We start from the raw sequence: 21579 nt of genomic DNA, 5'->3' as shown, positions 1-21579 counted from the left end.
TGGTGAGGGAATTTTCAGAGCTTTTTACCAGTAAGCCACGCAATTTACAAAATAATTTTGTGCTGCGTGGTACTGTACATTGCATTTACTGTGCTACATGGACTTTACTTTTGAAGTGATCCTTGATGAGATCTTTGAAAGCTGGGTTTTATTAGTACCATGATAAAAAAAAAATCTCTTCACCTCTCACCTTGCATAAATGAATCAATATGTCTATGAAGAACGACCAAATGCACCAAGCTAATACCAAAAGGTAAAGCCTGTTTTTGTAAGTAAACACATCAAGGTGTGCACTTAACGCATTTGTAGCCTTCACAAATACTGTACATGAGAATAAAAAACAAGCAGCGCTTTCTATTTTACAGTATAATTAGTGAGGATACATGGGTTGAGGTTGGACTCTGTCCTTTAAAAATTTGTTTAGAAAATTGCCACTTTCTTTCTGGTGGGTCCCAGGTAATAAGTCTGGAAATTGATATCAGTAAATTTATAGAGATATTTATATAGATTTAAGTATTTCTAGATTTTTTTATAAATTCATATAGATTAAAGATAGTGCCTTATTTTAATGATCACATACTTCATGATGCGTTTTTTTTTTAAAGTGGGAGTTCTTATTCAGGGTCGGCCCTCGAAACGCTTCCCTTGACCTCAAAACGATTTACGACGGCGCCCAGTTTGACAGGAAACCCCTGCTCTGTCAGCTCTGTCCCTTCCAGCGTTCAACCGGCCGAGTTCTCTCGCGTACTCACTTCGACTGTTGGTACGAATAAGGAGGAGCGTGCTCGCTGCTGGTTTCCACCTGTATCTGTTGCTGCTGTCCGCTGGCTTCCTGTGATGAGGGTGCAACCGTCTGTGGCGAGGCATCGGTCACCACTCCCTTCGGAAGTTCAGGAAGAGGACAGGGAAGGGGGGATAAAGGCTGTTTTTAGAGGAGTTCTTTTTTTTTTTTTTCCCTGTGTCGCATCTTTTAAAACTCATTTGCCATCTCGGGGCCGGTTGGACGTGCGTTTTCTCTCTGGTTACCGTTTTCCCCCAGCCTAATTGCCCTCTCGACCTGCGCAACTAAAGAGACCCAGTACCGCAGCCTAACATAAACCAGGAGCAAAGCAAACTGTTTTGTGCGCTACACACTCTTTAATACCTCTCTGTGTTTGAAAAGCCCTGTAATTTTGGTTATAGGTTGTAAAGCATACGGTGCTGGCAGTGGTATGTGTTAATAAAACAGTTTTAAGCCGTGATACAATTTTGCCTGGAGAAATTAAAGAGCTCAGATTTGAACACAGCACGTCCTAGCCCCAGACCTGCGCTTATCACCGGCTGGATTTAATCAGCTCAGTTTATACATTGAATCTGGTGCTGTGTGTTTCGCAAAGGTTTCTGAAATACGCCGAACTGGGTAGCATCGGTATGTGTGGTGTGGTGCCGAAGGCGGCAGATTACGGAGGAGCTTCCGCAGCGTCAGGACGAGGTCGAGCGCGGCTGCCGAGGGAAGGCCGCGTGTCCGGTCTGGCCAGGGCCACTTACTTCCACGGGGACAGCAGCTGGAGGCACAGCAGTGTACTGGGGAATGTACGTCCCTTGCATAGGCGCAGCAGCTGCGGCCGCAGTCATGTACTGGAACACACAAACATGGCCGGCGCCCGGCGTGTGAGACACGGCGTTTCTGGAGAGCACCTTTATGAAACCCATCTGCCCTCCCGCGCAAAATTCAAAGCAATTGTATTGCAGTTGAGATAGTTAGGCCCAGTGCAGCACTATTTTACATTGCATCAACCCCCCCCCTCCCCCCAAAAAAAATAACAACGTAGATTTAAATCCTCGTTGCCTAAAAGGTAAGACTTCGAGGAGTCAAGCAAGGATACTTCACTGAGGTTCTTGATGTTCCCAGCAAGTGCTTTCAAGTGATTCATTTGATAAAAGCTTTCCCCCGGAGTCCTTGGAGATTGTCATTGAGAGTAAGAGCCAAGATTAAGAATATTCATTAGCATTCTCATTTTATGGGAAGATCATTTCTCTATAAAGGACACAAAAAAAAAACACAAACGAAAATCTATGATCAAACAGGGGATCCCAACAGGCCTGGGTGTCTGGGTGTCTGGAGGACATTCACATATTTATTAGGGGATTAAACCCACCGGCTGAAGGAAACAGTGAAGCACAGCGAGGGCAGCTCTACCATGGGCACTCTCCTGTGAAATGTGGAGTGGCTTTAGCCCTGCACTTGAAAGGAGCCGAATGGAAATGGTACAGCGAGATTACACACACAAGAGGGAGGGGTGAGGTTACAGATAACTCCGAGCGCATTGTATTTTTCCACCGCGGGAGGGGAGGATGTGCTCTTTCCAGCAGAGGATCCCATAATGTAAACTGTTCCCGCCTCCTCTGGCTGGCTGCCCAGTTCACATAAACTGTCATTACGGGGAGTGACTCTAATGGATTGGGCATGGTCCTCTTGCATTTCGCTAATGAGAAGAGCTGAAGAGCTAGCTGATTAACCCCAGAACAGAACATCGTGAAAGGGAAGGCGTGCTACTGAAATGATATAGGTGACGGTGCAAGGCCAAAGAGTTCTTTTGCTCTGAAAATTCTCCAAAAACACAAGCTACTGTATATCTTTGCCTTTAATTAAACATAAATACATGAAGTGGATACATTACAATGTCTAACATATCTCCCTTTTGTAGGTTATTCGTTATTTTCTATTCACTATACAGAAGATAGTTTAATTCCAACTGATTGAGCACTTTTTGTTTCTCTAACAGAAGCACTGTGTTAGAAAAGACAGTTAATAAGGGGCTTGATCCAGTATATGGGAAAAATGTTGTACGTTATTATATACAAATTGTCATCCCTTTCAAGAAAAAGTCTGACTGTTAAGAAAGAACCTTTGCAAAGTTTTATGTACTAATGAGGAGGTCTTTGCTTTTTAAGAAGAGAAATCCAAGCTGATCTCCATGAAAAAAAGCTCATTTGTAATGCAAAACCTTCGGCTGGGGTGCTATCTCAGCCTGAAGATGTGAGTTTCTGCCCAGATACAACAGCTGCAAAGTTACAGAAGCAGCTAAAAGTTCAAGTCCAAGTTTAAGGAATCCTTGCTCTTGGCCTTTTCTGTACCAGCTTCAGAGAAACAGAGGTGTGGACAGAACCTTTGGAAAACTGCATTAACCTGCACCTGATCAGTTTGATGCAACTGTTCAACTTAATGACTTCAGTAAGCATGCTGATTGCAAACAAATGTAGCAATTTTATTAAAAACTGCTACAAAAGAAGTTAATAGGGTCATGTCCCCTTTCTACTTGCCACCCTGTAGGTCAACAATAACACAATTTCAGTCATCAGCTTCTATCAATTCTTCAATTCATCCATTTCTGACACTGTCCTGGTTAATGTTGTGACACAACACTGAACAAGTACTCAGTGTTCAGAGAGTCCTTGAAGCAATAAAATGAAATGTGCTCAGCGAGCGACGAGTCTTTGCAGTTAAGACTGTCCAACAGTAGAAACCTGAGAGGCAAGGAGATCATTTCTTTCTCTGTTTTGGAACAGGGAGCCTGGGTTTCATTTCTGACTATTCAGGAAGGGGATGTAGGTGGTTTAGGTGGGTGGGGGCAGCTCACCTATCTGCCATTACTGCCCTTCACTTAATTTAAATTGAATTCTTTAAAAGAATTGTTGGTGCTGAGGGGTGAGTGCATCTAAACCACTCTCCCATCTTAGCCAGAAGCCACTAGTTCCCCTACTTTCAAAATTTTGGACAAAAAATGACAAGGAATTAAAAAGATTTTACTGTGCACTACGTGTCTGAGCCTTCTTGTTTTCACTCATTGTACATTTCATTATTAACAATATTTCTTTTAACTTAGGCACATTTTTAATTGGATGATTTTGCACTTTAGGTTTGAACCACTGGCTTCCCTTGAGTCATTGCTTGGTTATAATATGGATCAGGTAAAGACTGCTGTATAAATCTTGTTGCTAAACAGAACCAGATGGCCGGGATCTGACAAGGGGAAAGTCTGAATTAAGGGAGTAAATAACATTTATTTTAAAATCTGATGTTTTAATGCCTAATTGTTTATAGACTAATTAGTATTTGAATAATTAGACCCACTCACTTCTTGTTTTTATTACATTTGTATTTAAAATTTACATACAGGTAATATTACATGCATTATTGTGGTTACTCTGCTTTGAGTCTACCTTGCAGTAGCATGTGATTTAGAAGAAAGACTGGCAGTGCTTTGGTAAAACTGCATCTACTGTAAATGAGGAGACATTTTGTACAAATTCTGAATAATTGGGAGAGCTGACTTCAAAAAGGTTAAAAGACAAAATTCAAAAAGGCTATTTCTACAGCCACTTTTAGGCTGCATTTTGCATGTTCTGCTGTATATTGCCCAGCCTAGCATGGGGAAAACTTAACCTCACAAATGGTTCTGACTAATTAGTTACTATTTCAGTCTTCCAGCATGGGATAAGCTTCCAGCTTCTACTAAGACAAACAATCAAACCTGTCTGCACCTTCAGAGATCCTCACTTGCTTTCAACACTCAGACCTCTTTACTCTCTAGCTTTCCTTAGCAACACAAACTACCACTTCACTGATAGAGATCCTCCTAGCAAAAGGACTGTGAGTGCCACGCCCTTTTATACTTTGAAAGGCAAGCTAATCACCCACAGCTGAGCCTCATCACACAGGATCCTTGTGGCTACCTATGCATGTAGTTTCCTCAATGGGACAGAGCAGAGGAATGCTCAAAATGTGGTCTAAAACATTTTCCCTCTTTAACCTCTAACCCCACATTCTGTCACAATATGATCTGCCATATTATAATTTGGTTTTGTCCTGTTTGAATCACAGGATGAGGCGAAATACTGTAGCTTTATGGTTTATTGGCAATTAATTATTTTTTTGTTCACCATTGTAGCAAATACTAAAGAGAAAGGAGCCCATATGAAGCATTCAGTATACTGGATAAGATCTCTCTGGGGGTTCATAGTCTCCAGAATATTTTCTGTTGTGAGGCAGACATTCATATGAGACTTTGGGACACTGCGCCTCTCTCAGTAACTCCAGCTTCACAGAGTTATTTATTTTTCCACAGCTGTACAGTATATTGCATGCTATTCAAATACTTGGCGCTTAATGGAAGAGGCAGCCCAGCATGACATTTTAATAACATTTTTAATAAAAAGTGCCCTTCCTAGGATAGTTACCAACCCACTCCAAAAATTTACAAACGTTTTCGAGTGTTTGTATGTCCGCAACCACATACAGTACAATATTGCGCTGAGTAGTTTTTGCAATGTTGAACATATTTAATGAGTAAAACACTGCTGCTGTCCCTTTCTTCCCTCCTGGGATAGCAATCCTTCCATAAAAAAAATGTTCTGCTCATGTTCTGCTCACATGGAAAATGTGGACAGTTGTATACTTTAGGGGGTCTGTTGTTCTGCACATTTTATTGTTAAATTACAAATTAACGTAACCTTTGCCTTTCTGTCATTTCATTTCCTGTGTGATGTGCACATTAAGCCATGTGATGATCCACATGGTTTGGTTTAAAAGAGCTTTGAAACAGAGCAATCAAGGCTGTTTGGTAAGGCTGGAAGGCAGGTGGCCGTAAGAACTGTCAGCCAGTGGACTTTTCTCACTAAATCCCACCATACCTGGTCCTGACAATTTCCTTTGAGATGCCAGCTTAATAGGAATAGTTAGTTATACAATAGTTAGTACACAGGACATACCTAATAGGTCATAAACAAGCAGAAATAAAAAAATGCGGCACTATACTACAGTACTTCTTTAAGGCAAAACAGTACAATAAGGACATCCTGCTGACAAAAGATTAAAGGAACGGACGTTTTATCTGCCCAAATGTAATGAGATGCAGCAATCAATTTAGATGTCACAGACGCATACATAAAATTACCGATTTCTGAGGCACACAGAGTCGCAGCTCTGACGCACTGTACTAGAGGTGGCAAAGATGCTATTCTGAGCGATTTCAGAACAGATGTGATCATTAAGTAATCACTCCTGAGCCAGCAGAACACCCAAACAGAGTGACAGCTTCTGGACCGGGGAGGTTGGTGGCAATGCTGTACTTCAATAAAATGGTGCCAAAGTGCCATATATGATTATCACAGGTTTTCGTCTTATGTGATTATGTGAAACATTGCTAATTTAGTGCAATTTTATCCTTCTGTGCTGGATTTTCTTTCGTGGTAGACAGCTTTAATTACAGGATGGATGGAAACTGGAGAGACCTAACACCCTAAATGGCACTGAGCAAGCGTAGTGAATACTGCCAGACTCCACAGAAACAGACAAAGCTACAAGCCCAGAGCAAACATCAAGAGCAGCAGGAACATGAATCTCCTTCTGAACATTATATGAAATCCATATACGATTCTGTAATATCAAGGTTATGAACCATTTAATGGCTATCCCTGAGGCTTAAAATAAAGGATTTATGTAGCCACTGGAATGCTCCAGGCTTTTCCTTAGGAAGACCTTTTCAGAATGCTGAGAGGTTTGTAGAGATGTTGATGATAATTCTGTTTCAGGAGAGGAATAAAAGATTTCTGCTGTCACTCTCACCACTAATAGACTAGTTCATGAGGTCAAGTCCCGCCTGCAGCTAAACGTTACCCTGCTCTGTCTTTCAGAGCTATAACATTGAGTTAGGCCCAATCAGTTTTTGAAGGAGGTAATAATCTTGACTGTAACTTGTAGTTAAAAAAAAACTTTGTGCCATTTTTGGAAGAGAGACATCAGTCATGTTTTCAGCAAAACATGGGGATTTCAAAATTAGTTATAGGACGTATCATAGGAATCTAGATCATTTTGAAAGTGTTGCAGTTTTTATCATGACGGTTATAAAGTTCTCATGAAATGCTCATAAAATTCTGAGTGTGTGTGAGACATTAAAAAAACTATGAATGAAAAACAATTCAGTTTAATTTCTTTAATAAACAACCCATAATTTATTTGTTTGACTACAACATAATAAACCTTTAAAATGGACAGCTTTATAAGTAAAATTACTTTTATTATATAAAGTAATATATATTGTGACAATAGCTTGCTAGTGACTATACATTTATGTTTTAGGCAGGGTGGCGAAGCTCAACATGTTTGGCCTATTATTATTAGTTTGGTCAGACTTGATGCCGATGAGACAGCGTATTAAAATGAGGAATTCACCTGGCTGAGGAAACACCAGTCTGGCTGTAAGGTTGTTCCACGATTGGCTGAGGAAGGTGCTGTGCTGACCCAAAAGGAGTAACCTGAAGTGGTGGTGCTGTGGCCAACTTTGGACAGCCCGACACGGAAGTGGTGTTGGAAACTGTAGTGAGTGACCACTTGCTGATGCATGTTAGTGAATGGATGCAACAGCTAACTGAGACAAGCGAAGGGAACAATAAGTGTAAACGAGAAAATGGATCCATGGGGAATAATGATGGAATCAAGCTTTAACATAAGAACCCTGGCCTGATTGGTCCATTTGCTACAGATGAATGTATGAGAGCAGATTCCGTGAGAATCTCCCTCCCAGAAAATAGTGGTGATGACGCTTGAGGTGAGCAGAAATCCACTAGGCTTGAGAGCATCTCCAAGGCTACAGGTGGAAACTGGGGAGTGGAGGGCCAACACTGCACTGCTTGGACGCCACCGGGTGGGGGAGAGGGGAAACCCCTCACAGTTGCTGCTGGGGCTGTGACAGGGGTACAGGCATGGGGGGCGGTGAAGGCTATGAATGAGGAGCCCAGATCCAGCACACACTGATGCTGCTGTGGAAGAGTCAACCGGCAACCTTCCAGCCACAGGTACAGATCCTTAGCCACAGTGCCACCGTTCTGCCCCCTATACAGAACATGCAGGTGAGGTTTGTTCGGTTGTCTACTCTAAACTGTCCCCTTCCAGGACAAGGAGTTCAAGGGAATTTTAAACTTGAGGATGGGGGCTTGTTCACAGTATAACCGGCACAGATTATTATTATAGAAAATTAGAACCTAACAAACACAATGTGATGAATAACTTGAATAATTGTTTCTGCTTTGAAATCTAATTCTGTGAGCGACACTTAAGCGACATGTAGGGATTCAAGGTGTAATTTAAGGAGATAAGAAAACCAAGAAAAAAACGATATGCAAATGTACAACAGACTTTTAAGAACTTTGAATTTTAAATGCTGCTGTATTAGTGTGAAATACATTTTTCACATGGAGTCAAATGAAGTTTGTTAATACCCTGAACCTCCCTATATTCATGGAAAGATTTCATGCCTGAAAACACTGACTATAAGTGTATTTTTATATTTCAAATCCCAAGGCACAAACTTAATGTCGATGTAGCTTCAAGAGCTACTTATCTGAGCTGCCAAATGTTCACATAAATGTTTCTTTTTATTTAGAGAACGTTTTGGGTTGTTGGTGTTTTTAGAGATGGAATCTGATTATTGTTTCTTTAAGAGGTTTTGTGGTTTCTTCCACAATTCTATTGGAAAAATAAACGACAACATTTTTGCAGAATTCTTAGGTCAGTATAGTCTGGAAGGGTGGGAACATTTGGTGCTTTTAGTTCTTGGCTAATGCTTGCCGCAAAAGTACAGCCAAAATTATTTTAGGGTTTTGGTTTGCTTTTCATGAGCGTTTGATGTAAGGCTGTGCAGGGGGGGCTGCCATAATCCCTCTACGCCTAGAAAGACATCCGAAATATCCTCTCTGCAGGTGCAGCCCGGATAGTTCAGCTTCGAGGAAAAAAAACATGTTTTAGAGGACACACACACCTGTGCCTCCAATATCCACAGCACATTGTCTTCGAAGTTTTAGATCAGCAAGCATATGCATTAAAAAAAAAAAACTAAACTAACTAAAGCATACAAACAATATCTTGGGAAAAACAAGAAATTAGATTTCATCCACCATATTGCTTTAGCACTTTACTTTCTGGAGGAATGAGATGGCTTTGCACAATTTCTTCCACAGATGACAGCTTACTTAAATCTATCACGCTGCAAGCCAAAAATAATGCAGATTTCTGAGTGACACTGTAGCATGTCCTAGAGTACCCCGCTAATGTAAACTGTAGTTGCTCAGTAATGCAATATAGAATTCTATTTAAAGCCAATGACAGTATATACTCAGTCACTTACAGTTCCTGTTGTACCCAAAGATAAATGGTTCATCTGCTGGGTAAGAGGCCCCATCATACTGGCAGGCTGCACTGACATGCTGTGGTCCATTGCTGGCGTTATCACAGCACCCTGAAACAAAAAGTGAAGCTCGTTTCACATGGAGTAAGGGCGTTTTATTCCACAGATAGCTTCTCCTGCTTTAACGCACATTTGGCAGCTGTAAAATTTCCTTGCTGCAAAAAACAAATTGGTCTCTTGCCTAAAAACATATGAAAAACGTGACTGATCTTTGTAGCATTTCCAGACAACAATTATTTTCAACGTGAAATTGGAAATACGAAATGTTACAGTTGAGCAGTGACAAAAAAAATCACATTTGATATTTTTTACTTTTGGAATCTCATTCTAAATCAGTACTACTTCTGAAAGGGTAGATTACGGGAGGGAAGGACATTTTTACTAAATAAACAAAATATTTTCTTCTATAGTTTTCATCAGTAAAATATTGTTTCTCTAGTGGAAAAATAAAGAAGTAACCCATGACGCTTTGGAGGGTAAGATTTTGTAAATTGAACATCATTACACACTGACTTATCAAGTGAAGAAGGATGTCTTTTTTCCTTTCTTCCAAACACATCTTTCTAAGGATAACCATGCAATGCCTGTCTATTTTTTACAGGGGTAAAAAATGAGGTTAACCAAAAAGCACTGATTCAGACCAGGCAGTGCACACTGGCACAGGCTTACTTTGTGTGGTTTTGAGGTTACTTGACATTTTTTCTATTACAGATACATCCACCCTTATCAAAAATACTGTAGGGAGGAGCCTGTCTTTGCTGGGGGAGGAAACCCAATAAAAATGGAAACATTTCAGGAAACATGGAGAAAATTAAACTGAACACAGACACAGGTTTGAGACTAGAATCGAACCCAGGACCCTGGAGCTGGAAAGTTGCAGTACTAACTTGACATGATAAATACCATTCATATGGTACTGATATGTTATAAAAAATGAGTACCAATATCTTACAATAATGAGCAAAGAAAATAACACTGATTTAATTGACTGCATTTTAATTCACAGATATTTAGTGACGTAATTATGCTGTCACTTCACAATCCCAAATTATGGGAAAATCAAAAATTGCATGCTTCACAATTCTCAAATCTTGTACCTTTTAATCTCCCTTTAAGCACAGGTTTTTTTTATACTGCATGACTCTCAGATCAAAGAAAAGTTGACGTAAATAACAAATAGTATTTAGATACTATCATCTTGCAAGTGCATCATATCCTTGTCAAAAAATCAAACTCGGTGACAGAGGCAGAAATGAACAAAGACAGCTGAATTAAAAAAAGCAGACCTCCTGTTTAACTGAAGCTGAATGCAAATGCATGTGATTTTACTGTGCTAATTTATAATAATGCGTGAATATATCTGTTTGTTCAGTCCTGTATTGCACAAAGGAGGTCTGTGGTGTTTCTTTGTGTGGTTGGATTTAATTGAACTTGGAATCCAGTGGTAAGTGATTCTGTCACTCACTCTAGGGAGTAGAAACAGCTGTCACATACACTTCACATATTAAGCACTGCATCAAAGGTGGTGAGCCAACTGCTAGTGAACTAAAGGCCCATTCTTTGTCACAGTCCGCTCTTTTAAATTAACTCTTCAGCGGGGAAAAATGAATTCTGGGAATGTATGACTCACTGCGAGTCAGAAACCTGGACGTTTACTTACTGTACACCAACTGACAAGTACAATCTGCTTCAGCATTTTTATAAACACAATTCTACTTTGCTTATACAGCCAGACATTTAACACGTTTTGAATGTGAAATATAATATGGAAAATGTTAAATATGAAAGTATTGGGACAACAAAGTTAAAACTTGTAGTTTTGCTTTGCAATTCATACAGTACTGTATTCTTTGGAAGTCACTGTCTTTTGCCTTAAAAATGTTCTGAAAATACAATTCAATATGCATTAAAATATGCCTTCAAACAGTTTGAGACAGTGCTTGTGAAATAAACTGAAACTGTTAACTCTGACTCCAACATTGCAACATGACATTGTTATTTATTTTCTAATAAGACGGGAGAAAATAAAAAACATGTAGCTGTCAAACATCTGATAAATCCACCTTCTTACCTCCTTGTATCCTTGCCAAGACCTAATCACCATAAGTACTATACTATAACAAATAAAACATTAAGTCAAAATTAGCTGTAAAACCTTGTAAGAAGAAAACTGAGATAAAGACTCTAGCAACTTTTATCAATGCTTTTGATATGTTTGATATTAAGACAGAAATATCTTCAGTGACATTATTTGCTGTGGTGGACAATGGGCTAAGCACACCTAACACTTAATTATCAAAATGGAAGCTCTTTAATTATCTTTGTCCATGAAAGATTACACCACGTCCAATGCACTGCTACCAGAGATGGCCTAATTTGTCCAGAATGCTAGCAAAACAGAAATTCAGCTCCTCTGTGCAATAAAAATGTGCCAAAGGTGCACATCTGACAACATTTCCAAAGCATGTCCGTGTGTGTTTACATCTGTGTGTGAGGCTTATCAATTACAGCCACGAGCACTGAGCTGGGGCAGCCAGCTATTCAGAGTGTAATGATTTATTTGGGAGACTTACATGGACAGAAAAAGCTGTCTTGCTGAGATTTCTATCGATGACAGAGGCATGAATGAGAGGAAGATACAAATAAACAGAGAGGATTTTTCTTTACAGTGAATCAAGGCTCCCAGCAAACCAAGGAATAAAATAAGGATAATTGATCTGAAGAGTGGTCTCATCTTGTCAGAGATGTACCTGGCTCCTGGCTAAATGGAAGATGTTTATGACCAACCCATAGACTGACCATGTTTTCCGTGTCAAACTATGAAAGATCTCTGACTTTTATAAAAGTGAAAATAAGTTAATTTAGATTTGGAGCACATAATCTATTAATCCAAAATAGGAAAGCTAATACAATGTTAGAGAAGTATGATAGTATTTTAAAAGAGACAGTACTATGACAGGCAGTTATGGTTTCCATTAAACTGTCAGTTTCACATACATCTTTATCATGATGGATTGATATGTTTCATACTTTATATTAACTGGAAATACATTTGAACTCATTTTCAATGTTAATCAGTTTCTTCTTGAGTGATTAGTACTAGAATGCTTAAAGCGTGTTCATGAACTTTAGTTTAAAACCAGAACACACAGATAAATCTGTAAAAGAGATAATCAAAGACCTACAGTATGGGTGCCTTGATCGCTGAAATACATACATTAAATTAATTATTTTGGTGTCCTGTTTGTAATAAGAGTTAATAGCTGTCTCACTGTCTGCTTCCTTGACACTAATTGTGAATTCACAATACTCACTGGATCAGCATGCTTTTGGACCCAGTGACCACGATTCAGCTCAAAAAAAAAAGAAAAAAAAAGCTCAAACTTATTTGGTGGAAAACCTGTGCCTGAACCCATGTCCAAAGTCAACAAAACACCTGAAATGTAGAGTTTGCTCAAACACATTTTGCAAACGACATCGATACTGAAAAAAGCAAACAGAATTAGTGAAAAGAGCTTCCTTTCCCTGGAAATAAAGTATACAAAATGCATACCAATTAAAATATACAGTAGGTATATAACTGTTCATCGTCCCTTGCTGTCTTTGTATGATTCTAATGCTCTTCTGTCCCCACTTAGCCTGGGGTCCCCAGTCCAAGTCCGGCAGGGCCCGTGTGTCTGCAGGGCCCGTGTGACACACAACATGTGACACAACGTGTGTCAGAGGGTAACAGCTGATGGGTGAATGAAGCCCTAAAGGAACTCGTATACATGTGTTTTTTAAACAGTGCAAACCTTCGTCGGAATTCATGAATTTTTCAGGGGGCACACTCATGTGCTGAGTTAAAAGCCCTGCACTGCAGCCAGAGGGCACTTAAACAAAATCCAGGAGGACATGAATGTGCAACTCATGACTGGCAAGAGGCTGTCTATTTTTTTAACGTCCTGAGAAATCTGAAAAACGGTATTTTGAAGATCAAATGTTTGAAGTAACAGACGTTTTTATCCATCAGTGTACAGAGATCTAATCCACACTTTTCTATTTGGTTTGTTTTTTATACGCACCCCACTGGTAATTCTGCAGAGGCTGTTTAAAAAATAAATTGTTCAGACATTTGCTGTCAAAAGTACTGCATCTCATCCCCACATCAGAACACCACTCCATGCATCTGAGAATGGTAATATTTCCCAACTGTGTGCACAATAATTCCTTATGGATTTGCATGTTTCATTTCACAAAGAAAGCCAGGAGCTGATTGTACCTATAACTTATTCAGTACTGACAAGGCTTTTAAAATAGGAAATGGGAAAACAGAATAACTCCACAGCGAAATTCACCGACGTGTCAGAGAGGGCTAAGCTGATTTTTCTTCTCTTTTTGAAATACAAGCAGGGTAAATGCGATACTTATAAAAACAACATTAACCTTGAGAAGCAGTGGGGCTGATGGAGAGCTGTAATTCTCAGCTGGTGATGCTGTTTTTCGTTTGGGTAGATGTTGAGAAAGACTGGTTTTGTAACTCTTGTGTAAACCACATGTACTGTACTGTAGATGCCTAGGAAGGAGCTTTAAGAAAGGGGACGCACTGAAAGCAATTGTGCAAAAACGACTTTAATTAAACAGAGCCTGGCTTACTGATAGAACAGACCGGTAGTGAAAGAAACAGACCATGTTTCCGCACTGAACATATGGCATGTTTTAGCAGGTCTCGGCTAATGCGAAGCTACATACTGTATGAATCAATTAAAGAATATACTGTATGGAACACAAACACTGAGCATCAGAGTGTAAAAAGGACAAGACACAAGACAGGCAGGGATTTGGAGTCCTTTTCAAGATTTCTGAAAGTTAATGTACGAAAGGCACATTAAATCGAAACTCTAAAAACTCATTGATAGTGTAGCTTTAGCCATGGGCACGCAAGGCGGGCTGGGAACAGCGCCAGGGGGTGGGGCTATGGGACTGTATAGAGTGGGGCGGAGGCGGGGATACAGTCTCTTCCCTCCCCTCTCTGTATTAGTGTAGGTGCAGCGCTGTAACCCCTGTCCCTGTGTGTGTACCTTTCCCCGGTTCGAGTTAACAAATGTGCTGTTCAACCCCATTCCCCGAGTCCCATGCCGTACCGAAACCCGCGGTCGTTACAATATGAAACATTTTCCCCATCTTTTTATGTTTACTGATTAGGCTTTATTAATATTTTTTTTTTAGCGTCATAATAAACTGACTCCTTAGATTCTGGGAAAAGAAAACAAATTGTTGACTCCTGAACTAAGAGTGTGCTGGGGTTTGTGAGGCTGTCACTTTTTTCAAGCTCCGGATTTCCTAATTTAATGATTTAGACATTTAGGTTTGCCTATGTAAAAAAAAAAAAAGAAGAGAATTAAGACTCTAATTCCAATAGAATTGCAAATGATGACTGTGTAATGGAAAGATTTGCATTTGCTGCAAACTAACCCAGGTAAAAGGAAAGCCAGAATTTTTTTCTTTGAGTCCAACAGTTGTTAAAATTAGACAAATTAGATATGGCCATTCTCTTTTTAATTTTACATGAACTAACTGGATTCAAGACTACTGACTCAGAATGACCTTATTCAGTAACAACACAATATACAAAAAGCAGTACTTAGGATATACTTTGCTGTACAGTAGGATGTTGTATTTGCATTCATTTATTCATTTTTGAGCAATTCATTCAGGTTCAGGTAAATTTAAATTATTCTTTTTGAGCAGTACAGTACTGCATTGCAATTTTTTCTCACTGCTGAACTTCATATTTCGGTAATTAATCTCAATTCCCTGTAGACATACAGTCTAACTGCTCAACCCGGCAGGGACGTTTGGAGTGTCTGTCCCTGATGTTTGTTCATAATCTTAAAAAAAATTAAGAAACATGTGATACATTTGCAGCAGGAGCTAACAGACAAGGTACTTTAGCTCCTTTGAAAACAATGCGCTATTTATTTCCCCTTCTTCTTCTCCTTCAGTTTTGTGTTGCTGAACAAGACAGACATTTAACCACAAATAGAAGTCCAGGCCCCCTCTCTAGCTAGGTCTTGATAGTCTACTGCAGATTTTATGTTTGACAGTTTTAAAGTGTGGCTGCGATTCTGTGTTTAATAGCAGAAGCAGCAGCTGCTTCATTTCCCTCTTTTCCACACGTTGAACCCTACACTACAAATCAGACCGCAATTACTCCTTTCAGACAACTTCACATTGCTGTCTGCCAAAAGACCATCTGCATGCCCCACGCCTTGATGTAACTTTCCACCACAACAAACGGATTTCGGATTAGCACCCTTTAGTGTTTTACTGCAGAAGTCGTATAAAACTGACTCTTTATTAGCTATCCAGTACAGGGCATATGAGAGTCTTTTACTAAACTGTTCATTTAGTAAGACTTAAATACCTTCAAGAAGGTGCCGAGCGTATATGATTCAGGAAAGGAATATGGAGTGAAGCTATTTTGAAGAGCAGTGGCTTCTGTGTCAAACATATTAATGAGAAATAGATGTAACAGGTTTAGCTGTTATGGGCTTATCTGCTAAGCAGACCGTCTTGGCCCCTGGATGTTTGATTCCCTCGCTCTGTTCAACAGCCACAGCAAACCTTAATGCCTTCAGGCACGAGGCTTTAGTGTTGTCAGTAAGAATGTCACAAAATCACACATTAGTGTTGTTAAAGAAATCAATACGTATTTGAGACAGCGAGTAGGAGAGCCAGGGTCTGCGCATGGCCCAGAAACGGCCAAGTGATCGATGCCAAAACATGACTCCACCGGGAGGGAGATCGGTGACTTGCTCCAGTGCCCTGTGAGGCAGAGCTCAGACCTGCATCATTCCAGGGAGTTTCAGTGTGAGGCTGTGACGTTAATCATTTGCTGTGGCCCTTAGTCTGGTGCCTGCATACTGCAGAGAATCAGAATTTAAGAGCCTTTTGCAGCCTGTGGAATGTGGAGATGTCTTAATGTGAAATTTAATAACAACTTTCAACCAGCCATGAACAGGATTCCTCACCACATCCATGCTGTAGATGAAATTCCCACTTGGGGCTGATCAAAGCAGCGACAGATAATGTTTCTCCTGCTTCCATCCAGCAGCAAAGAGAACAGCTTTTATTCAAATAGAGGTCTCACACGCTTGCGTTGTGCTCCTCTACATCCCAATTCTAACTGACACAATCGACATGTGATGACAAGTGATTTTCATTTCGGTTTTTCCAATTATTTTCGGCATTTTGTACATTTTCTCGAGGTTAGCGAGGGTTGCACATATTTCCCTCTTTTCTATGCAGCATTGTGATTGGCATTTTTAGTGTTCCGACATCCTGATTCAACGAAGGCTGAGACAATCAGCTGTGCCTCAGATTTTCCATAATGGAGCCTGTGATACAATTAACAGATATGAAAAACAAATAGCTGAGCAAACGAAAGCAGCTCGGGTAGAAACAGGAGAACATCCGTAGAGAAAGTGCAGTGTAATTTCAAGGTTCGTTTTTTCACAATTGGCGCTCTGACACCAGCTCCGCAACACATCTCACCATAGCAAATTAAGCGGTAAAGTCTGTCTTTTAGAGGGCGCTATGACAGGGACAGATACGACCTGCACACCTTCTTCCAGTTATGGGCACTATCAAAAATGTCGAACAAGGGCCAAAAACTGGACAGAACATGAAAAAACATGTTATAACATTTTATCCAAAATGGTTATATTCAGCTCCAGGAGTACGCAATATGTAATATGTTGGAATAAAAGCAGATGGGAAATAGCATACCTATGTTAACAATAACATATTAATTAATCAAATCTGATCACGCTCCTCACCCTACCTCTGTTATAAACAGTTGAATTCTCTGTCCCCCTAAGTATGAGTTAAAGTGTACTGCCTGCCTCTTTCTACAAGAGTTCCCCTCTCCCCCTCTATACAGAACACGAAAATTGCTTGCACTTGCAAAGAACACATACATTCTTTGAACTTTGTGTTTTTATCTGTGCCTCCAAGCATCCTTACAAGCATACTTAAGATGAAGGTTTCCTGTTTTCAGTTTTGCATCTTGCTGTGAAGATTACATGTTGATTCTTGACTGCAGAAAAGGTACCTTGAATTTATAAGCTGGATGGGAATTGTCACAGCAGTATAGAATCATTCTTGACTATAATGCCCAGCCTTCCTCTATCTGTGGAGAACAGCATTTGGCTTGTATGCTGTGTCATCATCTTTTAAATTGCAGGAAGCAATAAATAGAAGAATAAAGATGTTGTTTTCTCCTGTATCCTCTTTAAGATAAATACATACAGGATAACAAGTGAGACCAAATACTGTGGTCCTGGAGAGCCACAGTTCAGCTGTTTTTTTTATAGTCACCTTTAAATAGTAAATCCAAAAAACGCTTGGAAGAAAAACTCCATTGTGACCACTGAAGCAGGTCATTTCTTTAACTAAACCGTTTAGAAAACACCTGGGACAACATCGTGTCCCTTGCCATTTTTGGACGTTTCATCCATCCATTTTCTAACGGCTTCTTCTGAATCTCGTTTGCTTGGGAGCCAGAGCTTATCCCGGCAAGAAACGGGAGAACACACAGTACAAACTCTACGGAGACGGCACCCCAGATCCAGAATTGAACCCAGGGCCCCAGCACTGCGAGGCAACAGCGATAACCACTGCACCACCATGCTCCCTAAAATGTCTGAAGGTTTTGAACGCTGGAGGTGGAATCTGAATCTGTCTTCCTGGAGGCGTTCAGCGTCTATAAGAGGGATTTAGCCCATTAAGCCATCTTGGCTCTTAGGATGTGTCGTTCTCCTTTCCTAAGACCCTTTAGTTTGGTGTGGTCTGTTACTTGGCTGTCCAGGCCAAGCCAATCTTTGGCATAAAATTCCTTAAATGTTTGCAATAAAACATACCATGGGATAACTAGAACACCAAGGTAAATTGCTGTATTGAATCTTTATCACTGGTTTCTTAACGTTTGCGATGAGTTAAATTACCGAACTCATACAAAAAAGAATGCGTAAAGTACATATAGACCCCTGTACAAATATTTTTGGATACAAAAACGTCCAGTATTATTTTTTTTTTGGAGTACTCCAGTTCTTCAGATTTATTGTATGTGAACTAACTAATACCGTTCTTCTCGTTCTGAAACAGAAAGCCTGTAAACACAGCTGACACCTGGAATTCCGTCAGGAGGAACGTGTTTTTCACACCTGGGCCTGCACGAGGAGGAAGAGGGAAGTGGAACTCCAGAACGGGACCCGCGGCAGAATAAGAATCTGCTTTTCAGGCCTGGGAGGCGGAGACGGCAACTTCCAATCGGCCGTGTGCTTCCCAGATGACCCGGCAACCTTTGCCAACAGCAAGGAAAGTTGAGCAATCGCACTGTACGTCGCGCTTAAGCCAGGTTACACCTGAATAAAGTTTACACTGAAAAGGGTTCCAGCTGTACGTGCTCCTCTGACACACTTTCACATTCACGTTTTTCCACCCTATTTCCAGATAGCGCATTGGTGAATGATGTCTGCTCTGCAGGGTTCATCAGATTTAATTGGAGGGAAGCAGAGCCTACCTGCTAGAGAGCACACAGCACACAATGGAATGCCTCTCTGTCTCCCTTTCAACTTCTCGTCTTTCCACCATCTTTCATTACTTAGAACATTACTTTCTCCCCCCCCATCTGTTCTAACCCTGTTCTTCATTCTGAGCTTCACTTTGCATTATATTCAGTATGGTTTAAATTTGGATAAACGTTTCATGGCTTTGAAAGGAATTGCTGCTGAACTTTGAAACGCAATCGGACATTCAGTCCCGAGGGCATTTATTCTCGAATCTAAGGAACTGTGATAACATTTAAATTGAAAAAGCAAGGAGAGTTCCCCCTTTCAGGAATTTTAAAAGGGAAGACAGATGCACGACATGCATGACATTCTGTATACATGTAAACAGCAAACAGCAAATGTGAAGTAAAAAATAAAATTACAGACAGGGACCTGACTGTAGGACTAGAATGAGGAAAATTAACAGTTATATGCAAAGGGGATCATTATTGTTATTGGATTTCCATTCTAAATGAGGTTTTTGATGGGCTTTGAAACAAATAATACCTGTTCTTGTATCAGAGATAACCATAGTTCATCCAGAGTTAATACTTTCAAGCGTTATGAAAGGACTTACTGTATGTGTGGAGACCGACATGAAAATCAACTAAAAACAAGTTTAACACTAATAGCGGTGATATGTAGTGTATATCCACCATCAACATACATATTTTCATACGGTAGTTCTTTCATTTCATTTGGTTTAGTTATTAACCCTTCATTTGCCTGTTTTTGTGTTCTCTTTTCTCGGTTTGGTACTTACTATGTAATTTGTCTTTAGTACTTTAGTAATTAATAAATAAATAAAGAACGACCAGATCAATCAAAAAGGCTGGGTATTTGAAGATGAAGCAACAACAATGCTTGGTAAATTATCATGGATATTGTTATTCATCAATATTCTTTAAAAAACATTTGAGAAAAGCTTTGTGAACAGGAAAATTTCCCAAATAGCTTATGTTACAAATACCTCAGAAAGGGAATCTTTTCTGACATTAATAGTAATTTGTAATACACTGCAAAAATGGCTGTTGAGTGTATGACTGCCTTTGTTTGCACTTTCATTCATTTCTGCTGATTGGATATTTAAAGACATTCCTGGAAAAAAAAACAAACAAAAAAACTTGCTCAAGTATTTCTTTCATGATGAAGGAATCCAAACAAACTTAAGATGTCTGAGGATCAGCGATGACAAATGCTTTCTGATTGGCTGTGGCAGAACACATTATTCAGCGTGGTTCGTTAAAGGCTAAAGTTTACTTTGGATTCCAAATTTACCATCCACCCCATCAAAATTTAGCATGCTGACAGTCTGTATTCTAATCCAGGCAAAATTGCTTTTCAGCAGTTTTAATACATCTCTCAAATCAAAACCTTCTGGGACACCAAGAGCAAACAGTACTATTTGTGTTCATCTTGTTCCTCCAAATAATTTGGAGGTCTTGTTGTGTAGGTGCTTTTGGGACACACGCAGGGGTGACCTTTAAAAGTTGACACCAAGACCATAAAACCACTTCCTCTTTGAAATCCAAGAATACGTTCCAGACCATAGTTCTCTGATAAAAGATAGATATTCACAGATAAAAGAGAGGAATCAAAAAAGAGGGGAAATTGTTATTCAATATCAAACTGTGCAGTGTTGGAATTTACTGTATAAGATTTCTGCCAAATATTTTGCCAAAACTTTTGATAATTGTATTAAAATATGTATGAGGTGACATTTTTGATAAATACAACCATATGTCTGAATATGCATACATAATACCCCTTGATACCAATGACACGGTACTGTCTCCCCATTTCAGCCAGCCATGATAAAAGGTAAAAGTAAAGAAAAGTTTCAAAGCCTTTTTGAAACTTAAATCATTATGCGTTCCATAATGAAAAACGTCTGTAAAGAAATAAATGTCTGGTGTGCTTGGAGAAGAATACAGGACCCATAATTAACACGGTGCAAAAGAAATCAGTTTGTCAGCCACCAGTGAAGTTTGTCAGTTAATGAGCTGGGTATTGACCATTATACAGTATAAAAGTAGTTCTAAAGAGCTTCAAAAGAAAAACAACAAAGCATTCGGTTTGCACTGTTCAATTCAGATATTTAGTCAAAATATAGATCCGAAGTGAAAGGAAAACATTGAATTTCAAACAGTTAAGATGTGAAAATACAATTTGTGAGTAAGGAGGGCAGGGAATGGAGTTATTGTTGAACTTACTGTTGGTTGCATAACATATGGTTGATGTGGCATCCATGATGTACTCTGGACCTGCGTGTAAAATGCCCATCGTTAGTAAAACAGCCTGTAGCTGGACAAAAAGTGTAGAAGGCAGGAAACAATTGACTCAGGTCAGTGACCGTTAACATCGGCCTTCAGAGAAATGTCCGTACCAGAATTCTTTCATCTGCTTATTTCATTTCCATTTGAACATGATGGTAAAAAGAATTTTCTTGTTTGAAAATCTGATTTCATAACGAGCACGCATTCCACTAAATGACCTTGCAGTTACTGATTTATGTCTGTTTTTTTTTCAGGGCAGTGACAGAAAATGAACATAAAAAAAATCCCAAGTGAGTATCTTGTGGAGAGCAAGTATTGATGTTTCCTCCCAAAAATTCCACTTCAGTGTGAATGGAAATGACCCCTGCGTGATTTCTAGACAGCAGCCATCATCAAGATTCCACATTTTTGTTACAGTGTTTAAACTACCTACTACAGTTTAAGCAACACAAAGCTAGTTATGAATAAATGTATTAAACCTTTCAA

General features: G+C 39.6%; 1 protein-coding gene across 11 annotated transcripts in view; it reads right to left on the bottom strand.

Moving 5' to 3' along the window:
* rbms3 (RNA binding motif, single stranded interacting protein) overlaps positions 1-21579 on the bottom strand; it is a 354207-nt gene that overhangs the window by 8373 nt on the left and 324255 nt on the right. For 8 of the 11 annotated variants that reach the window (XM_015356975.2, XM_015356977.2, XM_015356978.2 and 5 more), the window contains 4 exons: positions 21031-21081; positions 9165-9275; positions 1528-1617; positions 753-880 (listed from right to left, as the gene is read on the bottom strand). In XM_015356975.2, coding sequence (XP_015212461.2) covers positions 753-880; positions 1528-1617; positions 9165-9275; positions 21031-21081 — 380 coding nt within the window. Of the gene's footprint in view, positions 1-748; positions 881-1527; positions 1618-9164; positions 9276-21030; positions 21082-21579 lie in introns of those variants that run through there. The other 3 variants (XM_015356976.2, XM_006635545.3, XM_015356981.2) reach the window with 1 other exon arrangement.

Source organism: Lepisosteus oculatus, chromosome 10, assembly GCF_040954835.1.
Source record: "Lepisosteus oculatus isolate fLepOcu1 chromosome 10, fLepOcu1.hap2, whole genome shotgun sequence".
NCBI classification, from domain to species: Eukaryota; Metazoa; Chordata; class Actinopteri; order Semionotiformes; family Lepisosteidae; genus Lepisosteus; species Lepisosteus oculatus.
Note: the sequence above shows the minus strand (reverse complement) of the source record. Positions and strands in the feature narration are given on the sequence as shown.